This window comes from Bos indicus x Bos taurus, chromosome 15, assembly GCF_003369695.1.
Source record: "Bos indicus x Bos taurus breed Angus x Brahman F1 hybrid chromosome 15, Bos_hybrid_MaternalHap_v2.0, whole genome shotgun sequence".
NCBI classification, from domain to species: domain Eukaryota; kingdom Metazoa; phylum Chordata; class Mammalia; order Artiodactyla; family Bovidae; genus Bos; species Bos indicus x Bos taurus.
Window position 1 is genome coordinate 26,186,932 of NC_040090.1, and position 27,886 is coordinate 26,214,817.

Below are 27,886 nucleotides of genomic sequence, written 5' to 3' on the forward strand. Positions count from 1 at the left end.
AGGGATACAATTTTTTAAGGGAGAAACTTATAAGAGAGTAACTACTTGAGAATCGAATGCAGTGAAAGTGAAAGTCACATAGTCGTGTCCAACTCTTTGCGACTCCATGGACTATACAGTCCGTGGAATTCTCTCCCAGGCCAGAATACTGGAGTGGGCAGCCTTTCCCTTCTTCAGGGGACCTTCCCAACTGGGTTCAAACCCAGGTCTCCTGCATTGCAGGCGGATTCTTTACCAGCTGAGCCACAAGGGAAGGCCAAGTCACAAGGGAGGTAGTTCAAGTATAATGATAAAGGAATGAGGTAGGATGAGGCTATGAGGATGAATAAGCCCCAGAAATATTGGGAATGAGAAACCAAAAGGATGGTAAGTGTTAGTTACTTTAACTAAAATTTAGAGAAAAATGCTTAATATGATTTCTTTTTGGAAAGCTAAATGTGGTGATATTTTAAACAATATTCTTTTGAATGGAGTTATTTTCCTTGGTTATGTGATTCCTTTTAGTAAGTCAGCATGGGTGGGTGATTTTGAATACCTAAATTTAGACTGTGATTTTCTGCATAAAGAAACTAACACTCTTCAGCTGTGAAAACTTCCTTCTTCATGAAATAAAAATAAAAACCAATGTCTGACAATTTTTATACAAAGGAAGAGGCAAATATGATCAAATACACAGACTGGGGGATACCAGTGTAAGTGGGAAAAATATCCATTTAGCTTGGCTAACTCTGAAGATTGCTAGGGCAAGTGCTGCCCATTAGAACTTTCTGTGATGATGGAAATGTTCTTCCATGAGCCCAATGTAGTCATCCCTAGTTCTGTATGTGTATTGTGCACATGAAATGTGGTTAGTTTGAGAAACTTAAATTTAAACTTTATTTAATCTTAATTAGTTTAAATTACAACTTAATCCTGGATGACTAGTGTCTACTGTATTGGATAGTGCAGATCTAAAATAAAAATCCTTTTTTAAAATTTTAACTTTTTAAATTTAATTTTTATTTTATATTGGAGTATAGTTGATTTTACAATGTTGTGTTAATTTCAGGTGTACAACTAACTGACTCAATTACGCATATACATATATACATTCTTTTTCAGATTCTTTCCCCATGTAGATTATTATAGAACATGATGAATGTTTACAGGTTTTTTTTCCCCCCAAAAGAATATTCTATCTTTTTTACTCTCCCTCTGCCAGCAAGCCACTCCCTCTGCCTGGAATGCCTGCCCCTAGTCTGTGCCTGACTGATCTCAGAACTTCAGAAACAAGTTCACTTCTTCTCTGAACAGCCCCCACTCTGCATGACCCAGCCAGCATTTGGTATCTGTGTTTGTTCAGGAAGCTCTTGCCCTGGTGCTGATTCTGCTGTTTTGGAACAGAATCTCCTCTGGTCCATCTCTTTGTAAACTGTGAGCTCCTGGAGGGCAGAAACAACATTCCCCACTCTCCTTTGACTCCTGCAGAGTGCCTCATCCGTAACAGATATACAATGAATGTGTGTTCAGACAAACCAAATGTGTCAGTCTGAAGAGGCCACATGTGACTTCTCCCAACATGTGGCTGTGAGAAATCCTGCCTCCTTCCAAAACCATACAAAAGTTCTATTTAAAACATAATATACATGTGGTCTTAAATTATGGTGTTGGGCTAGGGGAGAAGCAGGAGACAGAGGATGAGATAGTTGGATGGCAACATTGACTCAATGGACATGAGTTTGAGCAAACTCTGGGAGATAGTGAAGGCCAGGGAAGCCTGGTGTGTTGCAGTCCCTGGGGTCTCAAAGAGTTGAATACGATGGAGTGACTGAACAACAAATGCATATTTATTCATTCCCTACAACAGTCTTTAGAATTTGATCATTTCATCTCCATTCTGTAGAGGAAGAAACTAGCACTCAGGTGTAAAACTGGCCAGCTGGTAAGAACTCTGCTAATATATGGCAAAACTAGTGTTCAAACCTTGGCCTTTGTGCTTTAAATCCTCAGACAGCAAGTTCCTTTCCTGTGAAGGGAGAAGTCCCTTTACAGCACTGTTACTAATTTAGTATTGTGTGGTGTGTGAGTTGTGTTTTGTAAACTTAAACTTCCATTTTTAGATTGATGACACCTCATTTTCTGTGGAGAAGGCAATGGCACCCCACTCCAGTACTCCTGCCTGGAAAATCCCATGGATGGAGGAGCCTGGTAGGCTGCAGTCCATGGGGTCGCTGAGGGTTGGACACGACTGAGAGACTTCACTTTCACTTTTCACTTTCATGCATTGGAGAAGGAAATGGCAACCCACTCCAGTGTTCTTCCCTGGAGAATCCCAGGGACGGGGGAGCCTGGTGGGCTGCCGTCTATGGGGTCGCACAGAGTCGGACACGACTAAAGTGACTTAGCAGCAGCAGCAGCATTTTCTGCTATTATGAGAGAACTGACCTAAATGAATAATCGCTTATCCTTAAATTGATGTCTTCTTTTTGAGCTTGAAAATGTGTGCATAAACTGGCCAAGTCATTGTAGAAAATCGACTCATTGCCAAGGCAATGAGGGGTGAAGCAGCATGATTAAAAATAAGATGAAATGGAAATATCAACCTCAAGCCTCTCAAACTCCAAGAAGGCAAAGCAATAACATAACTTGGTCTGTGGTAGAATCTGTGTTCTTCAAATCCTTTTTAGACTCTGCCATAATGAAGTCACAGAATATTTTAAATATAAATCTTTAAAACAAAGGTCAACTGATGTCTTTTACATATGGCAAGGGCAACTAATAATCTTCTTTTGTATATGTACATTTTAATGCAATCCTATGAAAGAAAAAAGACGATGGACCCAGACAACACTTTCATTGCACATTCAAAAGGTAAATATATGCCTGGTGTGTATAAAACCCACAAAATTTGATGTCATGTAAGTCATTCAGAACCAAAATATTTTCTTTTTAAATGTTACTTTATGGCAGCATGTGACTTCTGGCCCAGAGACAGTGAATGAAACAACATCTGTGTTTCATTAAAGATATGTCTCCTTATCCTGCCCCATGTGATTGAAATTGATCAAACTGAACTCTCAACAGGTAACTCATTATCCAGATCATTTCATCTGTACTGAAAAGAATATTGGTTTATTCTATTTGCTATAAAAGAACTCAAACTTTGGTTCAAAAACCTTTGAATAATTCCAAAGTAGAAACTTAATAGCACAAGCAGGTACCTGAATTTCAATAATTATTTTACTAGAATCTAGACATTTCAGGAATCATTTTTTATTTAATAATCTATCAGTTTATTTAGATTTGGACCTTTCACTTGCTGATAGAGATTGGTACAACTTTGTGGCATTTTAAACTTCTTTTTAGCATATTTATTAAGTCTTTATTACATCTAAGGTACTGGGCTAAGTTTTGAAATAATATGGAAGTAAAAGATTCAATTCCTGTATTTCATGTGTTTGTAATGTATGACAATGTCTATAGTCAGCATGTTATAGAAATGGTAATTAGAAAGTCCAACTCATGATCCCTATGATGTGGTAAAAAATTTTGATGGAGGCCTTGTTTCAAGTTCAAGTTCCCTATTACCCTGTGAAAGTATTTAACCATGCTGGGCACCTTCATTTAACATAAAAAGACATGATTGCTTCTATTTACCTTGAAGGAATGCTAAGAGGCATCAAATAAAGCAATATAAGTAAAAATGCTATGAAAGAATATAAAATACAGAAAGTGTAATATAATATACTATGAAAATGTCAAACTTTACACTTCAGGAATGTTTATGAAGTCATTTGATCACTTTTCTGTAGGCTTTCAATTTTAACCCTGAAACAAAACATAAATTCATAAAAGATCAGGTAATTTAAAATTTCAAATAGAATCCAGTTTTCTAGTCTAATTTTAAGAACTTTATTCCCTTTGACTTCTCCAACTTGTCTTTGGCAAATGAACTGAGATGATTAGTTTGACTTTTAACCCCCAGGGTTTTAGAAAATTTCTGGGCCACATTTAAAACAAATCACATTGTGTGTCTTCCCCTCAACCCCTTCCTGAAAAGGTGACTATTGAGGGTCATTTCACTGTCGCATTTAGTTCAAAGAAATCATGTGGTATTTTACAATCAACAAAGTAATTTGAAACAGGTGAAGTAAAATACTAGCCTAGCTTAGTTAATACTGATGACGACAATGGGTAACAAAGGCATGGAGAAGTGTGTCCAGTTAATATGATGAAAAACACAGATGGATTTTGATTTCCCCCATTTCACCTTCGTTAGCTAGAGAATTACCCCAAATTTCCACTTTCATTTATCTTTGAAGATACACATTTCTGTGGGGCTATTTCATTTAGTTTGCATTTAGCTCTAAAAATAGGAACAACATCTCTTTTCAAAGATAGTTTTCTGACCATTTATTTCTTGGTTTAGCAAAATGATGCTTTTGTGAAAATGCAGCTGTTTAGTAAAATGGTACTGTTGTAACAAGGTAGTACACGGGGAGGCTTCCAGAAGATCTGGAGGATTTGTGCTCCATGGTGAACATCTCCCTGCTTGATGAAGAATCGGATAGATGGGAGAGTAGATGGTTTCCCAAAACAACCAAAGTTATTCTGCTTCTTGGATTCACACCCTTTTGTGGTATGTATTTGCAGCTTCTCCCGCAAAGGGTGGCCTCTACTTCCTCAACCCTTAAGTCTGGGCTAAAACCTTTGACCAAAAAAGCATGACAACATGGCAGAGATGACATTGTGCTGATTGCTAGCCTGGGTCTCAAGAGGCCTTGTATGTTTCAGCATGCTCTCTGGAGACCCTGCTACCTGCTATGTAGCAGGCATAAGCCTGGGCCAGCCAGGGTGCGGGTGGGGGTGTTGGTGTGTGGGGAAGTGATAGATCAGATGGGGCAGGGACAAGTCATCTCAGCTACCACCTAGGTCCACCAGTCCCTTGCAGACTCAGCAGCAGCAGAACTACTTAGCTGAATATAGCCGAAACTGTAAAACCATAGTCAATGGCTGTGCTTTTAAGCTGGTAAGTTATGGAGTGGTTTTGTTTGTTCATTTGTTGTTGTTGTATTTTTTTTTTACTGCAGTAGTTAACTGATAGGAATGGTGGCCATGTGACTTTGTGGGAAAAACTCTACATTGTGTTCCCTGGTTTTATTTTCTCTTTCAGGTCTCCAGGGAATGTTAAATGTTCAAAAAGACCTCAAGATATAGTGCTGTGGTAAAATGTCTTGGCAAAGCAGTAAGTGCCAGTAGTTATTTCCAGGGAGAAATGAAGAAATGTAAAAAAAAAAAAAAAAATACATGGAAATCTTCTATCCCTTGTGAATGTGAGGCTGTTCAAGATTTAGGTACAGAGATTTTGTGAGTTTGGATTGTGTTTGGAGAAAGATCTACATTAAGACAAATTAACTAGTGAAACATACAAGTTTTTAGGCTCAAAATACAGAATACTAGTCCTTGGCCTGCCTTGGGGAAAACATGTTGAGGCTCACCTTACCCCAGGTGGATGATGGAGGGCTGGATAATCAGTGTGAAAGCTTAGCTTCCCAGTTGTGTAAGCCACATTGTTTGCATCGATTTTGTCTTGCACTTGCCAGGTATGTCTGTAAAATACAAGAAACATATGTTTAAACAGTCTGTCACTTAGCCAGAGGAAATGTGTTAGAATGAACTTGAGACACGGGAGAAATGGAAACTTCATCTTATGAAATAATTACCATAATGACTATGAGCCAGGAAAAGAGTCTGACCTTTCTTTGTCCAAAGTAGCCTTCTCAGAATCAGCTTCTCATTTCACTTCTCCTCTCCAAAAAAAAGAGTACAGAGTTTATAAAGAGGTGTATATGAGATTGTGGGCTTCCCAGGTGGCTCAGTGGTAAAGAATCCTCCTGCCAAATGGAGGAGACACAGGAGACACGGGTTTGATCCTTGGGTCGGGAAGAGCCCCTGGAGGAGGAAATGACAACCCTCTCCAGTATTCTTGCCTGGAAAATTCCAAGGACAGAGGAGCCTGGCGAGCTACAGTCCATGGGGTCACAAAGAGTTGGACATGACTGACTGAGCAAGCACACACGCATATGGGATTGTAGGTTATGTTTTTAATAGCTTAATGCATTTCAAAAATGAATTATTGAGGCCAAATTTACAGAATATGAAATGGCCATTTTAAAATGAAAACTTCATTGACATTCAGTGGCATTAGAACATTTACAATGCTGGTAACAAATGCCTCTGTTTATATAGTTTCAAAACATTTCCATCACTCCAAACTAAAACCTACTACCCATTATGCAGTTTCTTTCCACTTTGTCCTCTTCTCAGTCTCTGGCAAATGCCCACCTGCTTTCTATCTCTGTGGATTTAACTACTTTTGTATATTTAATATAAATAGAATCATACATGTGACTCATGTGCCTGGCTTTTTTCACCTAACATAATATTTCTGAGATTCATCTATGTTGTAGCAGGTATCAGCACTTCATTCTTTTTTATGCTTGAATAATCATCTGTTGTATGGATATATCACAATGTGTTCATTCATTATTTGATTGACATTTGTGGTGTTTCAACTCTTTGGTTACTGTGAATAGTCCTGGTATGAATATGTGGATTTTCAAGTACATGCATTTATTTGAATAACTATTCTCAATTTGTGGAGGGGTGATATGAAGGAGTAGATTTATGGGGTTATATCATAATTCTATCTATAAGTTTTTGTTCAGTTCAGTTCAGTCGCTAAGTTGTGTTCAACTCTTTGCCACCCCACGAACCACAGCACACCAGGCCTCCCTGTCCATCATCAACTCCCGGAGTTCGCTCAAATTCATGTCCATCGAGTTGGTGATGCTACCCAGCCATCTCATACTCTGTTGAGCCCTTCTCCTCCTGCCCCCAATCCTTTCCAGTGAGTCAACTCTTCGCATCAGGTGGCCAAAGTATTGGAGTTTCAGCTTCAACATCAGTCCTTCTAATGAACACCCAGGACTGATTTCCTTTGGTATGGACTGGTTGGATCTCCTTGCAATCCAAGGGACTCTCAAGGGTTTTCTCCAACACCACAGTTCAAAAGCATCAATACTTCGGTGCCTAGCTTTCTTCACAGTCCAACTCTCACATCCATACATGACCACTGGAAAAACCATAGCCTTGACTAGATGGACCTTTGTTGGCAAAATAATGTCTCTGCTTTTTAATAGGCTATTTAGGTTGGTCATAACTTTCCTTCCAAGGAGTAAGCGTCTTTCAATTTCATGGCTGCAATCACCATCTGCAGTGATTTTGGAGCCCCCCCAAAATAAAGTCTGACACTGTTTCCATTGTTTCCCCACCTATTTGCCATGAAGTGATGGGACCACATGCCGTGATCTTAGTTTTCTGAATATTGAGCTTTAAGCCAACTTTTTCACTCTCCTCTTTCACTTTCATCAAGAGGCTTTTTAGTTCCTCTTCACTTTCTGCCATAAGGGTAGTGTCATCTGCATATCTGAGGTTATTGATATTTTTTCCTGGCAATCTTGATTCTAGCTTGTGCTTCTTCCAGCCCAGTGTTTCCCATGATGTACTCTGCATATAAGTTAAATAAGCAGGGTGACAATATACAGCCTTGACGTACTCCTTTTCCTATTTGGAACCAGTGTGTTATTCCATGTCCAGTTCTAACTGTTGCTTCCTGACCTGCATACAGATTTCTCAAGAGGCGGGTCAGGTGGTCTGGTATTCCCATCTCTTGAAGAATTTTCCACAGTTTATTGTGATCCACACAGTCAAAGGCTTTGGCATAGTCAATAAAGCAGAAATAGATGTTTTCCTGGAACTCTCTTGCTTTTTCCATGATCCAGCAGATGTTGGCAATTTGATCTCTGGTTCCTCTGCCTTTTCTAAAACCAGCTTGAACATCTGGAAGTTCATGGTTTATGTATTGCTGAAGCCTGGCTTGCAGAATTTTTTTTTTTGGCTTGGAGAATTTTAAGCATTACTTTATTGGCATGTAAGATGAGTGCAATTGTGCGGTAGTTTGAGCATTCTTTGGCATTGCCTTTCTTTGGGATTGGAATGAAAACTGACCTTTTCCAGTCCTGTGGCCACTGCTGAATTTTCCAAATTTGCTGGCATATTGAGTGCAGCACTTTCACAGCATCATCTTTCAGGATTTGAAATAGCCCAACTGTAATTCCATCACCTCCTCTAGCTTTGTTCGTAGTGATGCTTTCTAAGGCCCACTTGACTTCACATTCCAGGATGTCTGGCTCTAGGTGAGTGATCACACCATCATGATTATCTGGGTCGTGAAGATCCTTTTTTGTACAGTTCTACCACCAAATTGTTTTCCACAGCAGCTCAACCATTTTACATTATCACCAGCAATGTGTGACGGTTCCAGTGTCTCCACATCCTCACTCTACTTGTTTTCTTTCTTTTTTTTAAACTAAGTTATTATAACTATCTTAGGATGTGAAGTGGTAGCTCATGGTTTTGCTTTGTAATATCCTAATGGCTAATGATGTTGAGCAACTTTTCCTTGGAAGATGGAAACAATGGGTAATTGGAAGGAAGCTGTGTCTCAAAATAAACCAAAGTTGGTCACCATATACACATGCCATTTTATTGTTGTTACAATGTCCACCTATTATACTATGTTCATGAGTGAGTGACTGAAAGTTGATTAATCTTGTCTGACTCTTTGAGACCCCATGGACTATACTGTCCATGGAATTCTCCAGGCCAGAATACTGGAGTGGGTAACTATTCCCTTTTCCAGGGGATATTCCCAACCCAGGGACTGAACCCTGGTCTCCTGCATTGCAGGTGGGTTCTCTACCAGCCAAGCCACCAGGGAAGCCCTTATGTTTATAGTCATGAAATCATTTTCAATAACTATATATTGAGCAAATATATTTGATTCCATGTATTGTTTTAGCATTAGAAATATAGCTGGGAACAAAAAGGACAAACAAGTAATTACCAAATCTAATATCAGGTAGAGATAAGTGCTACAAAGAAAATAAAGCAAGTTAAGGAGACAGAGAATGGGGCCAGAAGAACATCATGGTAGAAATGATGCTTTGGGAAGTACTCTAGAAAGAGCTGAAATTTTTCATAGAGGCCTGAATTAAATAAAGGAAGGAGAATGTGAATTTCTGAGAGAGGTATTTGAGGCAAGGAAATGTGAAATGAAAAGGTTGGGCTTCTTCCCCATTCTCTGAGATTGAGGATGAAATTAGCTATTTTGGTCTTTTTTTTTTTTTTCTCATTTAAATTTAGGGTGGAAAGCCTGGTGTATCTTTCATTAATGATTAAAGAGTCATCTACATGTGGCCATGAACTGGAAAGAAACCTAGTGAAAGGAAAAGAGGGTATATACAGCATGCTGCTGCTCATTTCAAGTATGAGTCAGGCAATCCATTATATCATCATGACTATAGCCAAGAAATACATGTTCTCTATGAAGTTCATGTCATTCCACGGCCCATATATAATACAGATTCAGACTATTGTCAACATCAGCACTCCAAGAATAACCAACATGTAGTAAGGGATTTAAGGATACAAAAAAAGTAATTGTATCGAGTTTTAGAAGACATAAGATCCTCTAAGAAGATGATGCTGTTGACACTGTCAGGAGGAAATGACTTTATTTAGATTTTCTCCCCTAGAGTGATGATGGTTTTGCATTGATCCATCTACATTCTCTTTCCTGATTGCTCCTATGATCAAGGGTAGAGGAACCAAGTTTTTCTGTGGCCAGAGCTGGCTGAGATTCAAGGTGTGAACTTCAGCCAGGGAACAGAGCTTTTCTTTGACACTAACTGGCTTCCACAGAGATGAGGCTTGTGACTTGGCCTCTTCAGAGCACTTCTCCAGCCCTCTGAGCTAACTGGCAGGGGATAATAAACATTTTTTAGCCCTTAAGTGTCTTAGGCACGGTATGGGATGTATAGCCTAAAAGTCTACACTCACACATAATGATAAATCCCAGGAAAGGAGTTTGCCAGTTCCAAGAATAAAACATTCTCTTAATAGTTATAGCATAAGTCTGGAAAAATCTTAGAAATGTCATTTGATCTACCTTTCGACCTCCTTATAGAAATGAATCACGCCAGGAAGGCTGCTGCTGATTGTCTATGACTCCAAGTTTTCACTTATCCTTTTCAAATCCAAATCTCCAATAAAACACAGCAGAAATAAATGCAAACATGATGCACTGGCCAATGTAAAAAGCATTTTTTAAAAGCCCACTTGTGGGCCTTAGTGAGATTAGGGTGTATTTACAAATGCACCTCTCATTAGTGATATATTCTTCGGATCTAAGTAAGGCAACAACTAAAGCAGATTATCAGGAGTTATGATGCAACAGAAGTGGAGCACCAGATTGTTCTAAAGCTGGGGAAGCAGGCTCAGTGTAGCATCTGTATCCAGTGGTATAGACCTGCTTGGCATTGCCCTGGGGCAGGTAATTGTCACTGAATGAATAATACTGATTTTGCCAAAGTGAAAGTGAAGTTGCTCAATCGTGTCCGACTCTTTGCGACCCCATGGATTGTAGCCTACCAAGCTCCTCTGTCCATGGGATTTTCCAGGCCAATAGTATTGGAGTGGATTGCCATTTCCTTCTCCAGGGCATCTTCCTGACCCAGGGATCGAACCCAGGTCTCCCGCATTATAGACAGACACGTTACCATCTGAGCCACTGGGGAAGTTTTTGCCAAAGACTACATTAAATAAACCTATGTATTTTCACTGAGCTGTTCATGTCATTCTAAACATTTATTAGTAATTAGAACTTTCCCTTATATTTTTCATCTATTCAAGAGTTTGTTAAAAGCTTCTGTACATTAAAATCATGATTTTAAGACAGTATTTCATGGAATTGGTTTGAGTGCTAATTTACTAGATTTACCCTAATCTAAATGACCATTCATAGATACTATGGTATTTCATAATATTAATAGTGTTTTGTGATGAATTTGAATCCTTCAATATGTATGGAATGCTGAAGTTTAGCTTTTGATAGATCTTTTTTCTTTATACTCTTGGTGATGAATTTATACTCTTTTGGTTAGTGGCTCATACTTGGAAGATCAAGCTGAATTCATTTGTAATCTCTTTCTTTTTTGAAGTAGTACTTATATGAAAGGATGTTCTAAACCTGCCACCTAGATTTATTGTCCCTAGCAGCTACAACCTCTGATACTGCAAGTTCTTCTGGTCAGATTAAGAAAGAATGCCCTTTTTGAAACATCATTATATATCCCATTGGGTCAAAAATATAATGGTCATGTATTGTTTCTGTTTTTAAATTTTAACATGGAAAATGCTCTTCTAGCTAAAATAAACTAAAAAGTTGTATAGTCAACCATCCAAAGGAATATCCTATTGCTTATTATTTCTAACTATATTTGTGACATTTCCACATGTGACTTCCTGGATGTAGTCACTCTTTAGACCTCTAGTTACTTATGTTTCCAGTACTATTTTTAGGGACATACTAGTGGCCAGGAACTGAGGATGTAGAATTGAGTAGACATGGTACTTGTACCTCATGAAACTGATAGTCTATGGGGAAGACAAATTAGTGTGATTTATCTTCCAAAGTTAACTTACAAGATGTTATGAAAGTAAAGAAATGACCATCAAGTAGAGACATGAAGATCGGGTAGGATTTACCTAGAAGCATAAGGGTCATCTATAAACAAAGCTAGTGGGGGTGATGGAATTACAGTTGAGCTATTTCAAATCCTAAAAGATGATGCTGTGAAAGTGCTGCACTCAATATGCCAGCAAATCTGGAAAACTCAGCAGTGGCCACAGGACTGGAAACGGTCAGTTTTCATTCCAATCCCAAAGAAAGGCAATGCCAAAGAATGCTCAAACTACTGCACAATTGCACTCATCTCACACACTAGTAAAGTAATGCTCAAAATCCTTCAAGCCAAGCTTCAACAATATGTGAACTTCTAGATGTTCAAGCTGGGTTTTAGAAAAGGCAGAGGAACCACAGGTCAAATTGCCATTTGCTGGATCATCGAAAAAGCAAGAAAGTTCCAGGAAAACATCTATTTCTGCTTTATTGACTATGCCAAAGCCTTTGACTGTGTGGATCACCATAAACTGTGGAAAATTCTGAAAGAGATGGGCATACCAGACCACCTGACCTGCCTCTTGAGAAACCTGTATGCAGGTCAGGAAGCAACAGTTAGAACTGGACATGGAACAACAGACTGGTTCCAAGTAGGAAAAGGAGTACGTCAAGGCTGTATATAGTCGCCCTGCTTATTTAACTTATATGCAGAGTACATCATGAGAAATGCTGGGCTGGATGAAGCACAAGCTGAAATCAAGATTGCTGGGAGAAATATCAATAACCTCAGATATGCAGATGACAGAACTAAAGAGCCTCTTGATGAAAGTGAAAGAGGAGAGGGAAAATGTTGGCTTAAAGCTCAACAGTCAAAAAACAAAGATCATGGCATCTGGTCCCATTACTTCATGGCAAATAGATGGAGAAACAGTGGAAACAGTGTCAGACTTTACTTTTTTGGGCTCCAAAATCACTGCAAATAGAGACTGCAGCCATGAAATAAAAAGATGCTTACTCCTTGGAAGGAAAGTTATGACCAACCTAGACAGCATATTAAAAAGCAGAGACATTACTTTGCCAACAAAGGCCCATCTCATCAAGGCTATGGTTTTTCCAGTAGTCATATATGGATGTGAGAGTTGAACTCTCAAGAAAGCCAAGCACCTAAGAATTGGTGCTTTTGAACTGTGGTGTTGGAAAAGACTCTTGAGAGTCCCTTGGACTGCAAGGAGATCCAACCAGTCCATCCTAAAGAAAATCAGTCCTGGGTGTTCATTAGAAGGACTGATGTTGAAGCTGAAACTCCAATACTTTGGCCACCTGATGTGAAGAGCTGACTCATTTTAAAAGACCCTGATGCTGGGAAAGATTGAAGGTGAGAGGAGAAGGGAATGACAGAGGATGAGATGGTTGGATGGGATCACTGACTCAATGGAGATGACTTTGAGTAAACTCCAAGAGTTGGTGATGGACAGGGAGGCCTGGCGTGCTGCAGTCTATGGGGTTGCAAAGAGTTGGACATGACTGAGCAATTGAACTGAATTGATAAGGGTCATCACAGCCAGAAAAAAATAGCTTATGAGAAGTGGAGGGAGAGAATACGGTCTATCAGAGGATGAAAGAGAGGATGTCAAGTGGTCTGGACCAAGAGGATTTGCTCCATGGCTGTTCTTGGCTTCCTTTCACATTTCTGATTCTCTTATAGCCCTGCAAAGTCTTACAAAAAAATCTCATTCTATTAGGGTATAGAGATGGGCCCTCCAAAGCCATAATACATGGTATCAGCAATTGTGTAGGAGGAAGCAGAGAGAAGGTTCTAGATATCTGATGGATTTGGAAAATTCCCAAATCACAAACATGTTCACTGGAAAGTGCAGTGGGGCAATTTGCGAATGCCAATTAAGTCTGGGAGAGGTTTTTCACATTCCAGTATGGCTTAATACAGGAGGTCTATGGTAAGGAGTTGGAATAGTCTGGGCCCCATAAACTCTAAAAACTTACCAAACTCCCTTCCATGATAAAGCTCCCTTCCAAGAAAAAGACCCTAAATTGAATATTACAGGGACAAAGGACAAAGATCTGGATGAAAGCAAAAGAGAAGGACTAGGAGAAGGAGAAAAAGAATATTATCAGACATCACTGTGATATCTGGCATAAAACCATAAATTACAAAAGATTTCTGAATCATATACCCTTTTAACAGTTAAGAAAACAAATTTTTTATAAAAATGAGCAACATAGAAATGATTAAGTTTTAGTTTCATATTTATTTTTTAAAGGGAAAGAATAAATCAAAATAGCACACCCACAGACAATATGTACCAGAAGGATATGACCCCAAAAGATGAGCATAAAATATTATAATTATCCCTATTTCTAATTTGTTTTCTACATATAATTACTTCTGATGAATCCAGAAAACTGATACACTACATGAAAGAATAACTCACATAAGAATTAGAAACTAAAAATGGGGCAGTATACTCAGAAAGGAAAAAAATTAAAATTTTTTTAAAAAAGGAGGGCTAAATTAGAAGAAATGCAAGATCAAATAAGCATAACAAATAATGCCTTTAGATAGCTAGAGGATGAAAGGGAGAAGAATTTAAATGTCAAAAAGAGGGAAGAGATAAGACGTACTGGAGAGAAAGTAACAAATTAAGATTTTGATATATGGCAAAACCAATACAACATTGTAAAGTTAAATAAAATAAAATTTAAAAAAATAAAAATAAAAAATAAAATTAAAAAAAAAGAGGATAGGCAAAGAAGATTTAAAATATACATAATAGATGTCCTCAAAAGAAGAAACCCAAATTAAAAAACAGAAAGTTCTGGAAACTACAATTTTAAAAAGGCTTAAAATTTAAAAAGTTATATTTGACACTTTGCATTGAAAGATCGTCAAACACTCTCTGAAAACGTTGCCTCAGAGCAACCAACACCAAGACATAGTCTATAAAATCAGTACTCTTGAAAAAAAAAAATCTTCTGAGGGGATCTAGGTAGAAATACCAAATTACTTATAAGGAAAAGAAATTACTAATAAAATCATATGGACATATTAGAGATGTTATAAGCCAAGAATTTTATATTTAGCCAAGCTGATTTTCAAGTATAAAGTTCTTAAGCTGCTTTCAACATGCAAGAATTCAGAGAATATTGTTCCCATGAGTTCTTCCAGAGAAATTTACAAGAGGATGGGCTTCAGGCAACTAAAGTGAATAGAAATACATTGGTGTAGCACTGGTGCTGATGAGCAAATTTATATTTACAAAAAGAATCAATTGTTAGGTAAGGAAAAAAGGTATCAGAAAACTAAAAAGTTGGGAATCCAAACTTTAGTGATAAGGGAGTCACACTGGGGTGATCATACTTTAAACTAGAAAAATATGTAAGTGAATATGGTAGTGAATACCTTAAAATTCAAGGGAGCTATTCCATGGGGGGTGAAAAGGAAGGTTTGTGATTGGTTAGGACTTGTGGGTGGGTTGTAGAGTGGCTGCCAGTGTTCTATTTCTTGACCTGGATGGTATTTAAGAGTGTTTGCCTTAGTAATTCATTAAACTATACATTTGTTTTATGTGATTTTTCTCTATCCATATTATATTCTACCATGAGAAGTATTTTTTTTTATCCTCTATTTTTAAAGGTTAATAATACTCTCAGCAATCAAGTTGAAGATGGGCTTGAAGATGGGATTCCCAGGTGACTTAGTGGTAAAGAATCTTCCTGCCAATGAATGAGATGAGGTTTGATTCCTGGGTCGGGAGGATTCTGTGGAGGAGGAAATGGCAACCCATTCCCGTATTCTTGACTGAAAAAAAGCCCATGGACAGAGGAGCCTGGCAGGCTGCAGTCCATGGGGTCATGAAGAATTGGACAAATGGCACCCCACTCCAGTACTTTTGCCTAGAAAATCCCATGGACGGAGGAGCCTGGTAGGCTGCAGTCCATGGGGTTGCTAAGAGTCGGACACGACTGAGCGACTTCACTTTCACTTTTCACTTTCATGCATTGGAGAAGGAAATGGCAACCCACTCCAGTGTTCTTGCCTGGAGAATCCCAGGGACGGGGGAGCCTGGTGGGCTGCCGTCTATGGGTCGCACAGAGTCGGACACGACTGAAGAGACTTAGCAGCAGCAGCAGCAGGGGACTGAACACACATAAATGATAGGAAGATGACAACTACCTTTAAAAACATAAGCAGTTACAGCAATTTGCTTCAAAGTTCAAAAGGCCTTCATTATAAAAAACTTAGAATGCAATCCATTGCAAAAAAAAAGTCTATGAGAATTCCACATTAAGCATATATAACGGTTTTTTGGGGGGTTGGGGGATGGAAAACTGCTTAATTTATTTCACCAGAGCAAGAACTGGATGATAGTTTAATTAATAATGTGAAAGATTAAAATATAAACTTAATCTTTTCTTGTAACAAGTTATCTGATTCTTTGTCAATTGTCATTTCCCCTTTGCATAAATAGTTGGCTATAATTTGAGCTTAATAGAGAAGAAAGGAAGGAATGAATATTCTGATGCTGTCATTATGGTTTAGTTTGAGGACTTTCCACATAGGGTTGTCAAATTACTTTCCTGCCTCTGGGCTTGCAATACAAGTAGAAGCCACATTTGATAGTCAATGATTATTATGGCACTAGGAACTGAGAAAATGTTAATAACAACAAACCACCCATAGTAGCATGGTGTACAGGCAAGATTGCAGACTACTGAATCAAGTAAAGCTGAGTTAGCAACTGATTGTTCTGCTTCAGTTTCCTTACCTTTAAAATGGGGATAATGATTCTTATCAGAATTGTCAAGATTCAAGATCATGATGTAGAGCACGGAGTTCAATACTTAGCACATAAAAGGTGCTTAATGGAAAATTATTTTCTCACATCTCAGTAACAGCAGCTGCTGGTCTTGACATCATAGAGTATTACCAAGGAGGTAACGGGGATCGGAGGGCTTGTGGAGAAGCAACTGCTTTATTAGGGTAGCTTACAAATTTCCTCAAGTGATTTCTAGAGGAGCATGAGACAGAGAAGTTATTTTTCCTTTCATTCATGAGATGACCTCATACTCAAGTGGTTTTGCTGGCATTAACTGCAAAACCTAATATTACAGAAGGAACTCCAGGGACTAGCTCTTGGCTGATAACATAAACTGGGATTCACAATGGCTGAAACAACTTAGCATGCTGTCCTGCTTAGGAAACCCTAATACTCAGAAGAGTACACATTTTAAATACCCACCCTCCCATCCTCAAATACTGTGCTAAATTTAAAACAACTCACTAAGAAATCTCAGTGCAAAATGTTCACAAAGTAGGATGAAATTACAACTCAATTCAGAACTCAGACAAGATTTCTTTGTTTTCTTCTCAAGTCTGAATTGCTTCTAGATTGGTCTTTTCTAACTCAGAAGCCATTTTTATCCAAGAAGGGCTGTGTGGTTTTCTGAAGCAATTGCTTGGCTAGAAACTTCAGCAAAATGGGTAAACTTGATTTTCCTTTCCCTTCTCAGTCCCACACTTTAGAAAAGAAATGTTTTATAGTAACATGTACATCAAACAAGCAGCTGTTTCAAAGTCAGATTTGGAGGGAGTACTAACAGTAGGAGTAATTTCTAAGGGTCCAGATGCCAAATAATCATATTTTCACTCATACATCCTCAATCTCTAAAACAAGTTAATGTGTGAAATGCTGCTGGGCTGGCTTACAGAAATGCTAGCAGAAATCCAGTGAATGCTGGATGGGAGATATATTTGTTTTCCCCAGAGGCCACTTCAATATTGCTAATTCTTAACTGGCCTGGCTGGTGTATTTGACAAACAGCCCAACAGAAACATTTGCTGTTTGATATTTTTTGATTCATCTGATGAAGCCTGCATGCAAGGCACTCATGCAGATGCAAGTGTCAGCAGTAATAGTAGCATTTTACATTTTTTTCCAGCAACTTTTCATCCAAAGGCCTCGAAGAGCCTGATTGGTATTAAAACACTCCCTTAGAAAAGAGAAACAAGTCCTCACTAGAAGAGAATGATAGAACTCTGGGAAATTACATGAGAAGTTTAGACTAATTTTTCACCTACAAATAGGCGGTGGTGAAGCCATGATTAAGCTCTGTTTCCTTATTGGTCCTGTGGGCAGCTAAGATGGTCTGGGGTGTTCAGTCCTTAATTCTTTCCTAAACTTTTTGAAATGAAGTGTTTCAAAATATTTATATTTTCCCACTACAGTTTGTGACCTTATAAGTTTTATTCAATATTTATATCACGTTCATGCTTGTCTCTACAAGATAAAAATTGGCTACCACCAAAATCCAGAAATTTCTTTTCTTTTATTTCTTTCTTACCATCTTTATTTTACTCCTGATGTTACTGTTCCAGAAAAATGTATTATTAATCTTATTAGTCTAATCCTTGTTGCATGTGTTACTGCATCTTGCTTGTGCTAGAAAATAAAACATTCTTGGAAAGAAGAAAGAACTGAACTTCTGGAAAGGAATCTTGCTAGCTAAGGTTGAAATTTGTGTTCTCTTCTGGTTGACTTTCTAGTGAGTTGTTCATGAGGTTAATTTTCTAACTGAGGACTGATAAATGTTGATAATGCTAAAAAAGAATTTTTGATGTCTTGATCAAATGGAATTCCTTAACATCATAGCTTATATTCCCTTTCATTAACATTTCCTGAGAGATAAATGTGTGTGAAGCACCAAGCTAGTTCTAAAGAAAGGTGGTGGCCTGATCAGGCCACCATTCCTACCTGAAAGAAGTTCAGTATGACAGTAGCAATGGCAATGAATAAACTTATTGTCAAAGGTTGTCCTGGCTAGAAGTAGCAGCAAGATAACTAGTTAATACATGAGGCTAATGGTAAACACTTTAGAAAATACGATGTTGAATCCTCCTCCCCTACCCCATCTATATCACACACACACACGTTAGTTGTCCAATTAACTAGAGAAGGAACTCTCAGGTTATGTTTTTGCCTTTTTAGGGAAGACCATCTGAACTTCTCAGTGTCGTCATATATTTTAGAGTTTCAAAAGACAATGACCAACAAACATTACTACAGTCCAACAAGCAGTAGTGATATCTTACAACAGAATAGTTCACTTTTTCCCACACTATATGCATTATCCGTAACAATGGAATTTCTTACAAGAAACAGGAAAATGCCTAACTAGATGCTATGAATATATAGATATGGGAGAGAGGAGACTTTTCAACTCTCTTTTCTGGATAAGCCATTCAGAATGCAAAACTGGCTCCTAGGAAGTAGAGTAAAGTACTTATTAATATTTTGTTTTCTTCTAATGCCCAGGATTGAGAATGAGGTGCTGGTAGAGCTGAGGCTGGGAAAGGGGTTCTCTCCCCTAGAGTCGCAGAGGCTGCTAGAGCAAGGGAAGATGTAGTGTGAGTGGTGGTTAGAATAGAGGAAGAGAAAGATGAGTAGGCCAAGCAAGAAGGGCACGAAAGACTGAAAAGGAGCCAAGAACAGAGGACTTGGAACAGGTTGTTTGTAGACAGGATTAAGGCAGGGAGATGGAAAAGTGAGGGAGGTGCATGCCAGAAAGAAGGTGAAGCGTGAAGGGGGAAAAGCAATCCTAGCAAAGTGAGAAAAGAACTATGGCTGTAGTTGTTCCTTTGCCAGCTTCTTTGGTGGATAAAATGGTTTGCATATATGTTGAGTTAGCTTGTGGTGGGGAGAAGGAGCTGTATGGAATTATACAGTTGTAGTTAAATATGTATGTATTAATATCACATCTATTTATACACTGGTAGCATGGCAACCCACTCCAGTGTTCTTGACAGGGGAGCCTAGTGGACTGCTGTCTATGGGGTCGCACAGAGTAGGACGTGACTGAAGCGACTTAGCAGCAGCAGCAGCAGCCGCAGCAGCAGCCTGTGCAAATTTGAGGAGCCCTGGCTTCCTTCTCTCCAGTTGGCATATTAATAGCTGAATATCACCCCATTATCACCATGCTTTCAGCAGACCCGGAGAGCACCATCCTTTAGCTCTGTGCTACCTTTTAATTACTGTTGGCATATATTGCCTGTCTTGTTCCCTCATATGTAATGCCAAAAGTCGAGGACTCCTTGATAGTTTATTCCTTGGTTTTATGGGATATGTATTGTTCTTTGAGCTTCCCTTGTGGCTCAGCTGGTAAAGAATTCACTTGCAATGTGGGAGACCTGGGTTCAATCCCTGGGTTGGGAAGATCCCCTGGAGAAGGGAAAGGCTACCCACTCCAGTACTCTGGACTGGAGAATTCCATGGACTGTATAGTCCATGGGGTCACAAAGAGTCGGACACAACTGAGTAACTTTCACTAATTGTTCTACATTATCTGGATGAAGTCAACTCAACTATTTACATTCATCCACATACAAGAATTGGAGAAGGAAATGTCAACACACTCCAGTATTCTTGCCTGGATGATCCCATGGACAGAGGAGGCTGGCAAGGCTACAGTCAGCCCATGGGATCACAAGAGTTGGGCACAGCTGAGAGACTAAACCACCAGCACCACATACAAGAATCACCAAAGATAATTTTGCATAAGTAGAAACCCAAATCTGGCTCAGAACCAAATGCTGGTGTGGTGTTTTGCACATGGCAAAGTATTCAATTGTTGCATGGATGTGTAGGACAATACCACCAACCAAGACATTCTCTTTCATTGATTAGACTTATTTTCAGATTTACTCTATGGGATGCTTCCTTGAATGCTTTATTCTACTTGACAGTGGCAGTGGAGTGTAATTTACAATGACTATTTCCCATTGGTTAAATTATGTCATAAAAGTCATATAATTTCTTCAATAAAGAAAAGATCCAGAAAGCTATTTTTATCCCTTTGGGGTGGGGGTCAGGGACGTGGGATGAGGTTTTTGGCCTTAACTTTGTAAAAACTATGTTGCCTCAAGTCAAAGGTTTAAATCCTCCTGAAAATGTTATCTTTTTACATACTGCTCCACATGTATAAATATTTGACAAAACTGACAATGGGAGTTTCTTTACCAAATCTTTTTCTTTAAAGATTTCATCATTAAGGCAGTAAGCTTACTGAGCATTTCACACGGCTGCATGAAAAATATCATCTAGATGACGCATGGTTAAAAAAATGACAAGTATCTGAGAAAATACACATGTGGAACATGATGTAAGCTTTACCCTCAAAGCTGTTGCCATTTTGATTCAGGTGAATATAATTTTATAATTATGAAATCCTCTAATAATTATTGCATTCATCTACTGCCTTGCAGTCCTTTTAAACCTAGGTGAGAATTTATTCATTAAATATTTATTCCTTGCCTACTATATACTGAGACTACACAAAGTTCTGGAATCTACTATTTTTATTTATCCAGCCAATCATATAAGAATGGAGAGAACAGTCAGAACCCCAAATCAGATACTATAATTCTCAGTTTCAATTCAGTTCAGTTCAGTCGCTCAGTCGTGTCCGAACTAGTAACCCTATTTGAAAGGAAAAGTACTAGGTGGGTATTCGTTTCCCAAGGCAAGCAAGTGTGAAATAGTAAGCTATTGTTGTTTTTGGCATGTGAGTAAGAGTAGAAACCAGGCTCTTGAAAAATCTAGGGAAAGCAAAGTTTACCTTTAACATTCCCCATTTTCCTTTCTCTGTCCCTCTCATACATTTGGCAGTCCCTCGTCTCCATTATTTATTGCCTTCATTTATTCTTTCCGTTCACTCACCAGCCAGTTATTTTTCAAACAAGTGTAAGGCCAGAAGACAAATAAAGATATGAAAGGGAGAGACCCTGTATAAGGCAGCTACGGATTATGTTATAAAGTTGTCATGTCCAGGCATTACCACAGTACCAAGAAGAACATGACAAGTTCTGTTTAGTTACATAATTGTGAGAATTCAGAGGTTGTAAAGAACCCAAGCTCTATATCAACTGAGACCTGCCTTTTCTTGAACTACCCTTTCTCTCAACCAGAGGCTTAAGACCTTTGATGCAAATGAGTATCACCTGCTGAGTTTTAAAATTCCTGCTACCCAGGCCAAATCCAAGTCTTGTTTAAAAAAAAACAAAAAACTCTGGAGATGGGACTCAGATGTTTTTTTTTTTTTTTTTTTTAATTGTCTATTCCACCGTGCAGCCTAGGTTGAGAAACATTGTCCTAAATATCTCTTCTTTTTAAAAATCTCATGTTACCCTAACTTCAATATAGAAAAGGCAAATAACTTTGGGGAAAACATTAGTTTTCTCATTCTGTTGACAACCCCCCTCCCAAAGCAAATAAGCAAACAAAATCTAAGCTACAACAACAATAGCAGCAACAGCAAAACTGTTTTCTGTAAATTCTTGAAGTTGGGGATTAGAAATTACCAAAAATAAAAAAACAACAAAAAAAGAGATTTTGGTTATCATTAGTGGAAAAAGAAGCAAAGTAGAAAGAAAGGCATGTCGTGGAGTGTGGTATAGTTGGAGAGTCTTAGGGAAGACATTTGCTGAAGGTGAGATTTAGTAGGCAACCTATTTGGTCAGGGCATCCCAGGTGGCGCTAGTGGTAAAAAACCTGCCTGCCAATGCAGGGGGTATCATAGATGCAGGTTCCATCCCTAGGTTGGGAATATCCCTTGGAGGGGGGCACAGCAACCCACTCCAATATTCTTGCCTGGAGAATTCCATGGACAGAGAAGCCTGGCAGGCTACAGTCCACAGGGGACTCACGTGGAGTCGGACACGACCCTGCCCACACACAATTTGGTCAGACACAAAGATCTTGGACAAAGGAAGTGGAAGAGTAGTAGGAAGTCTGATTTGTTTGGACAACAAGCCTTTAGTATTTAGTCCAGTAAATTGCTCAATATGAGATCGGTGGCTGAGTTATTAAGACTTTGACAAACAAAACAAAACACAAGCCATGAATCAGGACTAAGAATCTGACCCTTAGTGTGATGGATGGAGGTGGGAGTTAGGCAAGTGTAACAGAGCCCCCAAATTTGGCCACTGTAATGAAATTATGAAATGTGTTGGCATCAATGCAAAAGTCTGGTGTCAGCAAGTAAAAATGAAGTAAAACAACATAGAAAAGATTGGTTTTGAAGTGATCTATTTACCTCCAGTGCCTGAAAGCATCTTTTTCATATTCTTCCTTCATATTGTTATTGTTAGTGAAGTAGATTAGGAAGCCCAGGGCTTGAACAGACCCAGATTCTAGCTTTGGTTCCTTATTTACTATTTGTAGGACCTTGGGGGTATAGTTTAGTTCTCTGGGCCCCAGTTTCCAAAAGGAACTCAGAGTTGTGAAAAATAAAGACCAAATAATACAGTCGAAGCTGTTAATAATTTCAAGACTCTTTCTCCTTTGTCTGTTTCAACTGCTGTTATCTCTGAAGTTGCTCTGTTGTGTCTGACTCTTTGCGACCCAATGGACTGTAGCCTGCCAGGCTACATCCACCATCCATGGGATTTTCCAGATAAGAATACTGGAGTGCAATTCCAGGCAAGAATATTTCCTTCTCTAGGGGATCTTCCCAACCCAGGGATAGAACCTGGGTCTTCTACACTGCAGGCAGACTCTTTACCGTCTGAATGCACCCGATCTCATCTGATCTTGGAAGCGAAGCAGGGCCAGGCCTGGTTGCTGCTGCTGCTGCTGCTAAGTTGCTTCAGTCGTGTCCGACTCTGTGTGACCCCATAGACGGCAGCCCACCAGGCTCCCCTATCCCTGGGATTCTCCAGGCAAGAACACTGGAGTGGGTTGCCATTTCCTTCTCCAATGCATGAAAGTGAAAAGTGAAAGTGAAGTCGCTCAGTTGTGTCCGACTCCTAGCGACCCCATGGACTGCAGCCCACCAGGCCCCTCCATCCATGGGATTTTCCAGGCAAGAGTAATGGAGTGGGGTGCCATTGCCTTCTCTAAAGGCAGCTTTAATTCTTGCAGATGTAGAGCAGATAAAAATTTTGTACAACAAATTTGCTGATAGTAGTTGTAACTTCCTGGGGTGGGAATGGAGACTAGGTAATTCAAGCTTAAACATGATAGTCTTCTTCCATGAATAAACTTGTTCAAATCACTGGAGACTGAATATTTTTAAAACTTTTAAATTTGTTTTATTTTTGGCTGCTCTGGGTTTCACTGCTGTTCATGAGTTTTTCTGTAGTTACATTGAGTGGGGGCTACTCTTTGTTGTGATACATGCGTTTCTCACAGCAGTTTCTTCTCCTGGTGTGGAGCACGGGCCCTAGGGCACACGGGTTTCAGTAGATGAGGCACGTGGCTCCGTAGTTTCAGTTCCCGGGCTCTAGAGTGCAGGCTCAGTGGTTGTGGCACACGGGCTAAGTTACTCCGTGGCATGTGGGATCTTCCCGGGCCAGGGATCAAAAAATGTGTCCCCTGCACTGGCATGCAGATTCTCACCCCTGTACCACCAGAGAAGTCTGATTGAAGATTTTTGACCTTCTGATTACCTACCTGCAGATGAGGTCTCGCCCTTGATTAGCTGACCTAGGGGCAAAGTCAAAGACTGGCAGGGCCTTGCAGGTCTGAGGCAGGAGTGGGGACAGAATGTGTGAAACTGGGGTGTGGAATGTGCTCACTTCAGGATTCAGCCTTTATATATATATATATATATATATATATATATATATATATATATATATTATATATCCTGCAGGTTGTTGGCAAGCAGGGGGTTAAGCTCAGTTGTTGCTATATTTGATTTTTCAAGAAAAGTCAGACCCATATTTAATGTAAACTCTCCCAGTTTTTGATGGGAGATGACTAATTTCATTTTCTTTCAACGTTATGTGGGCCAAACAAAACACATCTGAATACTGCCTGTGTGCTACCAGCCTGCGACCTTTGCGTTTTGGAGGTCCTTTTCACTTTTAGTGCCCTCTACTCTGAGCCCAAGAATAAGTGTATTCATCTCAAATGACAGGCTTACCCTAATGAATGCCCCCATTTCCAGATAAGTGTTTCCCGTTGTTAGTGTTTTATTATCCATAATTAATGTTACCTTCCAGGCAATTCTTATGCAAACAGCCTTTTGTTCCAAAGTTAAAATCGATTATAATATTTCCTGTTACTTGCTAAAGTGTGTAGATTTAATTTTCTGCTCGTTAGTTTTATCTAACACATCTGCTGGCTGGTTTCACTTCCTCAGGGCCCAACTTAATTTTGCACCAACTCTTGGGAGGTAAAACTTAATCAACTTTCACTTTTGTAAAGCTGAATATTTTTAAAACATGTTGCAGAAATAGTCTTCTATCTCACCTGTTGTGGACTGAATAGTGTCCTCCCCAAATTCATATGATGAAGTGCTGACCTTCAGTGTGACTATATTTGGAGTAAGAGCCTCTAAGGAGGTGATTAAGGTCAAATGAAATTTTTTTTTTTTTTTGGACCAGGGATTGAATCCAGGCCCTCTGAAGTGAGAGTGTGGAGTCCTAATCACTGGACTGACAGGGAACTCCAGGTTAAATGAAATCTCAATGGTGGAGCCCTAGTCCAATAGGACTGATGTCCTTATAAGAGGAAGAGATACCAAGAGTACAGATACCCAGAGGAAAGGCCATATGAAGATACAGTGACAAAGCAGCCAACTGCAAGGAGGAGAGTGTTCACCAAGAACCACACCTGCCAATGTACGTGTGTGCTCACTCAGTTGGGTCTGACTCTGTGACCCTGTGGAGTGTTGCCCACCAGGCTCCTCTGTCCATGGGATTTCCCAGGCAAGAATTCTGGAGTGGGTTGCCATTTCTTCCTCCAGGGGATCTTCCCAATCCAGGGATCAAACCCAAATCTCCTGCATCTCCTACACTGGAGGTAGATTTTTTACCATTGTATCACCTGCAAAGCCCATAGCTGCCAAGACCTTGATCTTGGACTTCAGCCTTTAGAACTGGGAGGAAATAAACTTCAGCTGTTTAAGCCACCCAATCTGTGATATTCTGTTGTGGTGGCCTTAACAAACGAACCCTTGACCTTTAACTACCCTATCTTTGGTGTCTGATGTCATTCCAGTCATGCTCAGAGAAATCCCACTTTAGACTCTCATTTTACTTCCTGTTCAAAACAGTGTACACATTTTTATATCATCAATCAAAAGAGTCCTCTGCCTGAGAAATATATCCAACTCTCTCTGTCATGGCAGAATACCAACTATTTGGTGACTCACCCGTAAAATGTGAGATAAAGGAAACCAATCCTTTTCCCGAGTTTTAAAACTTCTCCTCGTTTGTCAGCTGCTCCTGTGAGTCGCACGATGCCGACCTTCTTGAGGCTGGAGAGCCACCTGTATGCGTGCTCATCATCTTTTAAAACATCTTCAAAATCCAGAGTAGGCAGCTGGAACTCTGAGCCCCAGTACTGACACTCTGTGAATTATGAAAAAGGAGAAACCAGTGTTAAAAACACTGTTTTTAACATACAATGAGAACTTCAGAGAAGGAACTAGTTCATTGAAGCTGACCTTTGATCTATAATGGGACGGACTAAAGTTCAATCATATTAGAAATACCCAAATTACCAGCTCTTCTTCCTTGGAACCAGGCCAGTGTACTCAGGCTTTCTGCCTGCCACTGTGCAAGACCCATGACTGGTATTCACTATAGCACTTTGTCAAGAGAATGTGTAGCTTGTAGATGGTTCTTGATACATATGTCCTTAGGGCTTCTCTGTCTGGATATTGCTTAGAAATAGCCTTGAAATACTGTGCATTTTTAACAGCCAAGTTAAATTACTCAATTCCAAATAGAGAGAAAATGAGAATGATGTGTTAGAACAGCCTATCCCTGGGGGTTGGGGGGGGAGGGAGGCAGTGTTTGCCATGGTAGGAACCACCCCTGCTTTCTCTTATTTCAACTGATAAGAAGCTTTGTCTGGGGTCAACTTGTTCATGGGAGTCAGCAAAAGCTGTCCATGGGGAAAAAAAGATGGGCCATGTTGTTTTGCCAGAGCAGGCTGGCTAAAGTGGTAATAATGAGATTAGAATGATTTGGAATATAATCATAATTTTTTTTTGGGGGTGGAGGGTGTAAACACATTATTGGTGTTTCTTAATTCTATTAACTACCCAATAATTTTTTGACGGTTTTTTTTTTCAATAAGCCTGATGGTGGTGTTTGGTGGTAGTGGTTTAGTTGCTAAGTTGTATCTGACTCTGTGACCCCATGGACTGTAGCCCACCAAGCTCTTCTGTCCATGGGATTTCTCAGGCCAGAATACTAGAGTAGGTTGCCATTTCCTTCTCAAAGGGATCTCCCTGACCCAGGGATTGAACCTGGGTCTCCTGCATTGCGGGCAGATTCTTTACCGACTTAGCCACCAGGGAAGCCCTCAATAAGCCTAATATTTTACTATATTGAGAGACATTGTGATAGCAGTAAGTCTTCAGGAACCCATGGTTTATGGAAGATTGGACATGGAAGCTGACCATTAAAACACAAAATGTTGTAAAGCAACTATAATAAAAATTGATAAAAAAATAAGTAAAAGCAGCAAAATAGTGAAGGTAAGCCACCTACAACAGTATGGATTAGACAGACTCATAGGTGACAAAGCGAACAAAAACACACAATTTGTTGGAGGCTACAGTTGAATTACATTCAAGATACTGTGGAGATAACAGATCTTCTGATCCCTTCTTAACGCTCCTTCTATGATGCCAGTTATTCGTTTAAACACATGAAGTTTCCCCTGTCTGTCCCTCATGCCTCAGCTATTTCTGCTAAAATCAAACAGAGCTGGTTTTTATGGGCCCAGCATGCTTGAGCTGTACCACTCTGCTCTCTAACAAGAGTTGGATTTATGTGAAAGAGCTTCTATTCAAAGAGGAGATCTACTTGACTTTTGAATATTGGATTTTATGGTTTTTTGCTTTGCCACTCCTATTTGCCCTTTGCATTTATAGTCTCCAGATTGTAATAGTTGATACCCATCATAAAGGTCTGTGAAAAGAAGGTGATCAATGTCATAAATACTGCTTATTTGCTACCTAGATAGAAAAGTCATTTGGCTTCCCATAAAGAGAAAAGTTTCCTGGGCAAAATATCAGTGTTAAAGACAAAAATGATATCTCCTCTTTCCAAACCTTACACCTAAATGGACTACATCTAGAATCTTAAAAAATATTGAAAACAACTTTAAGCTTATTGAGCTCCAAATGAAAACTGTAAGTCCATAGAGTATTAGAGGTAGATGAGATTTTCATACTGGCTTTAGGATATCCCATCATTATGGGCTCTTATTATTGGATAGAAAGATCATCTAAACTATGGCTGAATAGTTCTCAGCTCTTGGGCACTGTAATAATCTGGCTAAGGGCAAA

At 39.3% G+C, this 27,886-nt stretch overlaps 1 protein-coding gene across 2 annotated transcripts in view; it reads right to left on the reverse strand.

The window, feature by feature from the left end:
• Window positions 1-27,886, reverse strand: part of BBOX1 (gamma-butyrobetaine hydroxylase 1) — a 76,516-nt gene that overhangs the window by 13,144 nt on the left and 35,486 nt on the right. For both annotated transcript variants that reach the window (XM_027562795.1, XM_027562796.1), the window contains exons 4-5: window positions 25,736-25,934; window positions 5,483-5,588 (exon numbers count right to left, since the gene is read on the reverse strand). In XM_027562795.1, the coding sequence (XP_027418596.1) occupies window positions 5,483-5,588; window positions 25,736-25,934 (305 nt within the window). The remainder of the gene's footprint in view (window positions 1-5,482; window positions 5,589-25,735; window positions 25,935-27,886) is intronic.